Source organism: Chrysochloris asiatica, unplaced genomic scaffold (genome assembly GCF_000296735.1).
Source record: "Chrysochloris asiatica unplaced genomic scaffold, ChrAsi1.0 scaffold00077, whole genome shotgun sequence".
Lineage (NCBI taxonomy): Eukaryota > Metazoa > Chordata > Mammalia > Afrosoricida > Chrysochloridae > Chrysochloris > Chrysochloris asiatica.
This window is the reverse complement of record NW_006408595.1, coordinates 4,530,710-4,538,863: the sequence shown is the minus strand read 5'-3', so window position 1 is coordinate 4,538,863 and position 8,154 is coordinate 4,530,710. Positions and strand designations below refer to the sequence as shown.

Sequence of the window (8,154 nt, the reverse complement as noted above, 5' to 3'; positions counted from 1 at the left end):
ATGTTTAGTGAACCAAATTTCCTTTTCCTACTATCACAAGACTATAATAGGTTTACCAGCATGACCTGAAATTTAAAAAAACCCACTGTCATTCATATTCCAAATCATAGAGGCCTTATTCAGGGTTTCTAAGACTATAAATCTTTATGGTAGCAGAAAATCTCTTCTTTCTCTTTTGGAAGTGCTGGTGGATTGAAAGTGCTGACTTTATGGTTAGCAGCCCAATGTGTAACCCATTACATCATCAGGACTCCTTACCATGAAATTTAGTGGACCTTTATGACTTAGCTCTGGCTTAGCAGATATAATTAATAGTCCTTTTCCAGACACAGGTAATAAAACCTCTATTATCATTGTTTGAATGTTTCTTTAGTTTTGTTTATGAGACTCTGACACTTAAAAGTTGAGGGTTGAAGACAATGTTATATAATCCAAATTGCCCAGTTTTCATATGAATTCAGTATTAGTATATTCTATGGAATATTAATAGCATTAATGCAAATGATTCAAATTCTATATTTTATACTTTTGGGGAACTACTTAAAGTTCTATTATATTTCAACAACTACTACAGGGACCAACAAGGTCTATGCAGATGTCAACTAGCTTCCCACAGTATTTCACTTGGTCAAGTTCAGCTAATCTGTCTATCTCTATCTTGGGCCTATCTTAATGCCGTAATATAAAACTTTCCCAGCTCTTGGATGGAAGTGGGGGGGGGGGCAAGTGATGCCCATGAGGCAGCCCTCAATCAGAGTAAACAGGAATGGACAAATGCTTCTCTTTTCAACCCAACAGGGGCAGTTCTCAGTCACGTTTATAAAGTTCCTGAGAGGGCACAAGGGATTTAGCACCTATTGTCCACAGTGGTTTCCAGCAAGATAGAACATCCCTGTATTTGAATTTCCTTCTTTCCTGTTCACGCTCTGTGTTTCTCATATCTACTATCGAATATTAAATATCTGCATATTTAATATCTACATATTAAAACACACACAAATACACATGACCACCTTTTCTACCCCTTTGGTTTAGGTTCTGCTTTGAGTGATCCAGACTGACAAACATCTTCGCCATAAGAAGAAAACAAAGCACTTCCTAAATAATATTTTATGCTCATCATAATGACCTTTGAAAACATCTGAGTAGGCTACTCAAGGCTGGTAAACTGTCATGATAATTGTTAAATCAATCATCTACATTAATCTCAGATTCAACTGCTCTGAGGTTTTGCATTCATTCTTTTTGATAGAATATTTTGTTTATTTTAATTACATTAATTATTAGGTCAATAGTTTGCCTAAGTCTTGTGAATTCTTAGGTAGGAGCTCAAATTTCTAAAATGCCTTTCATAAAGACTTCTTGCATTCCTCTAGCTCACCTACAAGCAGAAAAGCTCAGTGGGTATTAAGATTACCTTTTAACTAGGCAAGAGTAGAAAATGAGTAAAACTCAAATATTCTACTGAGATACACTATAAAACCACAGAGTAAGAAGATTATTTTTAAACTCAATTGACTACAATTCTTACTTGAAATGTCAGGAAATTGACCCTGATATAGAGTAAATCACATAGGAATTGGGGCTTCCCCAGCTTTTAATTTTATTATTTTTTTAATGTGCTGATTTATTTCTTTCTGCTTCTTTATAACTTTGACTTATAGAACATTTTCATGGAGTGTGTGGTGGAGTATTGGTTTTCTGCACCATCCATCTTGTTAAACTACTGGTTCCAACCATGATATTTGAAAATAGAAACAATTACCTCATTGTAGTCAAACTTTTCCTGCCGTATGTTAACAGAGGCTTTTTCTTATAGGAGAATAAAATATAATGAATTTCTCTTCTAAGCTTTCAAGTTTTGCTCTTTGATATTTAAGCTTCCATGTGGAAGACTCACAAAGATCTTCAGAAAGAATGAATGGACACAATTCTGTGATTTACTTTTAGCATTTTTAATCAACCGTTCTCTGTACAAGTATCACCTAAGTTCAAATCCAGTTATACCAATTATTATTCAAACATTTCTAAACCACAAGTTCCTCCTTAAAATAGGGACAACAATTATGTCTATCTCCAATTGTTGTGTGGATTTAATAAAATTATGAAATGTCTATCATAATAAGGGCTCAAGAAATGTTACTATCATTACAATCCTCATATTCATTTGTATCATTGCCACAATCATCATAATCAATATTATCATTGATTTCAAATGCCCGATGATAGAGAATAAGAATTAAATATTAAATATAGGTTACTTCATTTCTTCCATACAATAGTCCTCTGATGCAACGGTTTTGCTCTCAGCTTTAAGGTGAGGAAACCAAAGCTCAGCAAGTTAAAACAATTGCCCTCAGAATTCCAACTAAAGGGTTGAAATATAAATCCAAGTCAGCTCAGCTCCAAAGCTCATAATTTTCTACTTTGATGTGGAGAAAAGGAAAAAGCATCAGAAATCTGCAAGACCTTAATAAACAGGTACTTTCCCCCTTAACATAACCATTTGAGGAAACGTATTTACTAAATATTACTGTTTTGTTGACTATTTAATTAACAATATTTAACTGAGCCTATTTCACAATCAAAAAGCTTATATTCTGGTGTCTGAATTCACAGATAATAGTGTATTGTTTCTTTCCCCATATTTCATTTGCAGTCAACTTGTTATTTTATAACATCCTTGTTGGAAGTTATGAAATAGTCCAAATATAATTCTTAGCATACACAAAAGGGGCTCTTGGAGATGTTTTTAATAAAGTATATACATAACATTTTAAACTCATTTAGACTTGAGATGAGGTAGATACTAAGTTATCTTTTTTTTTTTCTCTCTCTCATTTTCATAACATAGAAACAAATGATAAAAAGAAGAAAATGATTCTGTGGTTCAAAATTTGGCTTTCCAAACTTCAAATATTGATGTCTTCTCCCAAAGCTACCTTGGACTTATTTATTACAGGGATTTGAAGTATTTAGCAAATCTCTTTCCCATTCAATTATCTTATAGCTATAAATGTAACTGTTTAGTAAGTTATGCATATTAGGTATTCACAGTTCACTCCTTACTTATTGTAACAACTTCAACTTAACCCTTGCAAAAATTATCTGAGGACACTTTGAGAGCTACCTAAATTGTAATTTATGGTGCCAGAAAGAGCTGGCTATTCGTTTGGATGTCTTCTTAAAGGCTTGGGTTCTTTTTGTGGTTACAGCAATGTGGTTTTGTCAAAGTCAAATTGTACTGCATCTGATCATTCTTCATTATTTCTATCAGCACTCAACAAGTATCTATTAAATGCATACTCTATGTCTGCCAGAAGTACAGTGACTTGGTACAATAAGCATTAGTCTGTGAACCACAAGGTCAGCATTTCAAGCACACAAGCTGCTCTTCAGGAGAAAGATGATGCTTTCTGGTCCTGAAAAGATATGTTGTTGTTAAGTACCGTTGAATTGGTATAGGGTTTCCAAAGTACAGTTGGTGGGTTTGAACAGCCGAAGCTATATTTTGTAGTCCAGGGCCGATTCTACATACCCACACCAGGAGAAAAGATATACAGCCTCGGAAACCCTATACAGGTTCTCTATGAGTAGGAATTGACTCAAAGGCACTTAGCAACAATGCCATGTGTCTGCCACTGTTTTATGTACTAAACAAAACAGACAATACCTTGCTTCATGAAACTAATATTCCATGGACAGATGAAAGAGAGCACAAACACTGGGAGAAAAAGATAGCTGTCTGGACAGAGTCAGGTATGTAGTAATACCCACAGCCCATAGCTTTGAAAGGGCACTTACTGTCCACTCTGGCGAAAAACAAAAGGAGTCAATGATTTGGCAAAAAGTCCCCTGAACTTGTCATCAGAAAACCAAAGTTCCAGACAATGTCTCAACACTTTTTATCAGTGCTGAGGGAAGTTATTGAAGCTCTTTGACATCCACTTGCTCTTCTGTCAAGGTAGAATAATGCTAATTCCTCTGAATTTGTCATGAGTGCTTAAAAATATCAGATGTCTTTGCTTTTTCTACATAATCTAGTTTAAATTATTTAGCATCGTACTAAAGACCTTGGCTATCTTTCTAGTTTTAATTTTCCAATTCTTATTCTCTTTGTTTAAGATAAGTCTAATATTTTTCTAGCTGGCTGATTTCTGTTGGTTCTGTGAGAATCAACTCAAAGACAGTTTGCTTTGAGACATTTTGACTGTTGGTAATTTTACTTTTATATACAACAGGGGTGGGGAACATCCAGCCTGCTGGTTGTATATGGCCTGAGAAATTATTTAGTCTGGCATTGTTAAGACAACCCCAGTCCCAGCTATTATATTATAGCATGTTAATTTTTAAGTTGATAATTTTGTATAGCCATGAATGATGTTATAAATATCCAAATGGCCCTTCGCAGAAAAAAGTTTCTGCATCCTAGATATATATACAATATTAGGAGACACATGTTTGACATATTTAAAACGGTTTCCTTTGGAGGGATTTTTAGAAGCAGAACTACTGAGTGAACTAGAATGAATATCTTAAGGATGCTGGTATAAATTACAAAAATGCTTTCAAAAAATTTCGAGCTTCACCAAACATTTTATAAGAATGCTTGTCTTAAAAGATCTTGGCTAACCAAATGTGTTATTAACTTAGTTTTCATTTTGGCTGATTGTTTGACAGCACACAGAACTTTTTAAAATCTCTCTTAGCTAGGCCAGTTAAGAACTTCTGTTTTACTCTTAACAATTAGTTTATAAATACCCAATAAATGAAACACAGAGAATAGAGTATTTAGCTGCCACATAAGTCAATGGGACACAGAACACTGAAAGATGCAGCACATTTGAAAATTTGTTGTGATATTTATGAATAAATGTATTTAGTTAGATAAAAATTGAACCCACCTGATAGCCTTCCACTACTTTTTCTATAACATGCTCCCAATGAACAGATATCTCAGAAGATGATAAGACTTTTACACCTACATCTGTAGGGACTTCACTGGGAGCTGAAATTTGATGAAAACATTATATTCTTAGTAAGATAGTTATGTAAAGAAATTCAAATAGCACCATTTGCTGTATGAATAAATTAAAATGATATTTTAATATTTCAAAACTAGAACATAAAGTAAATTCAATAATTTTATTAACTATGCCTCTATTTTTACTAATGTCACTTGATTTTGTGGCCATCAGTGATACATGCACAAGCACATTTATATACATGAATGCTAACATAAATATAAACACACTTACACATACTCACAACACACATATTCACATCCCCCATACACATATTCTTTGTATGCAGAAATATAGAAAGCTTCATGAATTTCTATAGTACCTGAGAGCAAGAACCATACAATTTGTTTTAAATTTCTCCAAAACTATTTGCTTAGGAAAGTCTGTTGATGCAAATTAAAAGGTAACATACTTAGCTTATTAACTCTGTATGATCGCAGAAAATTACTATTTACAGTTAATTTGATATTACTTGCTATTTATAATAAATAACAATATAAATAATATTATTACTTAAAAATGCCCTCTTTTTGTTCAGACTAAGATCTTATTTTTTTCCTCTTAAGAGCATCTGAAATAAATTATGACATACACCTCTGCTCAGGCTCAGGAAAACTTTTATACATCTACTCTTCCAATAGGGCATCAAGCCAAATATGTATCCAAAAGGTCTCTGTTCATGGAAAAATAATTTACATCCCTTATGAAATTTGTGAAGTCCTATTGTATATTATAAGATAAGCATTAGATTGCTAACTTCAAAACTGGAGGACCAAACTCACCAACCACTCCTTGGAAAGTCTATGAGCCAACAGTAACAACAACAATGAAATGTATGCAAAGAAACTAAGCAAACTTTTAAGTAGGGGTGATGATTTATATATATATATATATCATTACTGTTGATATTAAGTGCCCTCACATAGATTCCAACTCATATATAACCTGTATAGGGTTTCTGAGAAGCGGCTGATGGGTTTGAACTCCTGGCCTTGATGTTAGCAGTCCAGTGCTTATTCTACCATGACACACCAGGTTTGTCTTTAATTAGCACACTATAATCCTATTTTTATGTTTTAAAATGTCCTACACATGGAGACGGTTGACTTTCCGAATAATGGTATGTGGCAATATGAATAATTTCTTAGTAATCAGAGTAATGATTAACATTCATACAAGTGTCAGTACAGGAAGGTTTTATGAGACTCATGAAGCATTTTGGAGAGAAAAATAATGAAATATAAATGGCCATGAGTAAATAGATGATGAGCATGGCCTTTTGCCTGAAAGCTTACTTTTGTAGCAAATAAAAGAGTAAGAAAAAAAAGACGGAGTAAGAAGATAATTTGCAAAATGATTTTGCTTTTTTAATGTTCATATTCTCTGTAATGTTGTTCTAATTATTAAAATGGAATCAAGTTATCATGTTATGATGAATAAACCAATAAGCATAAACATGAAAGATTTATCATTTAGGATTTTTCTACTGTTTGATTATAAACTTGAATTATTTCCTTTTAGTATTTATTCTTTCTATGCAGTTACATATATAAAGCAGACTCTAGGACATTTATACATATACAGCATACTAGGTTTCTGCACAGCTTTGTTGTAAATATATAATCAGGCTTTGTGAGTTATAGGAATTTCTCAAATTTCCTTGGGAATAAAGGTTATCTCTCATGTATTGAAATCTCTTGTCATGTCCAGATATTATTGCTTCTGCATCAATGAAAGCATATTAGTGCTAAGTTACTCTGCTATATGGAGATCAAAAGATGGACCTATAGAATAATTTCAGAAACTGAGAAATTACAAATATTAGATATCCATAACCAACACCAGAATAGTGTCTGCACCACTGTTAGTGACTTATACAAACAGAAATATAAAAGAGGATTTTAGAGCTAGAGATCACTGTCCAGTGCTCATCATACTGAAAAAGCAACGGAGTCCTGAAAAGACTAAGAAACTATCTTAAAAGCATACACACAGTGACATGATACCAAGGTCAGAACTATACTATTCCCTGTATGTTTTATTTATTGAATCAGTAAATGAAAACATAAATGAGGCTATCATTGAAATTAAAGATGCATGTCAAGCTTTGTAGATTTGTGCAAATATTAAAGTGTTCAAAGAATTAAGTTTTCTGAGAAATGACAATACCCTGTTTAGTTTTTATTTTAACACTGAACAATACAAAAGAGCACAAAGTCATAAAAAGAAAGGTGGTAGTCATGTGCTGAGAAGAAAACCTGGTCATGAGTCAAGATTTATGTTGATTCACTTGACTCCATTGCTTGATTATAATAGTGGTTAAGGGTAATGGCTTAGAATTAGAAGCCCTGTATTTAAGTCTCACTTATTCACTCAGTAGCTCTATGATATTTTGAAGCCCCAGTTCCTTTATGTGTAAGAACAACGCCACTCTCTTAAGGATAATCTGTAAAGCTCTTAACATAGCATTTGGTATATAAAGAGAAAGCAGTAGTAATAGTAGTGATTATCCCACAAAAATTCACTCTGTGGAGGCCACTAATATCCCCAGTGACTATTTGAACAAGTAACCAGGAATATATTTTCCTATGCTCTATTTAAGACTTCTAATGGTATATTATGACAAACATGGATCTTTCAGATTAAAAGGAGATTCATGAGCTAATTTTTGGCACTAAAGTGTTTATGAATAGAATATAAAATTTGAGAAATAGATGATTTTTAAATACCTCATGAACATGGATGCAAAAATTCTCAACAAAATCCTAGCCAACAGAATCCAGCAGTACATCAAAAAGATAAATATATCATGATTAAGTGGGATTCGTATCAGGGATGCAAGGATGGGTCAACATTAGAAAAATGATCAACGTAATCCACCACATAAATAAGAAAAAAAAAAAAAAAGAAAGAACCACATGATCATACCAATTGATGCAGAAAAGGCATTTGACAAAATTCAACATCCATTCCTGATAAAAACATTCAACAAAGTAGGAACTGAAGGGAAATTCCTCAACATAATTAAGAACATATATACAAAACCAACAGCCTACATTACTCTCAATGGAGAGAAACTGAAAGCCTTCCCTCTGTGAACAGGAACCAGGTAAGGATGCCCTCTGTCACC

General features: G+C 33.2%; 1 protein-coding gene across 1 annotated transcript in view; it reads right to left on the bottom strand.

Annotated features, from left to right (window-relative positions):
• CNTN1 (contactin 1) overlaps positions 1–8,154 on the bottom strand; it is a 322,132-nt gene that overhangs the window by 53,222 nt on the left and 260,756 nt on the right. The window contains exon 24 of the mRNA XM_006865302.1: positions 4,905–5,008. Coding sequence (XP_006865364.1) covers positions 4,905–5,008 — 104 coding nt within the window. The remainder of the gene's footprint in view (positions 1–4,904; positions 5,009–8,154) is intronic.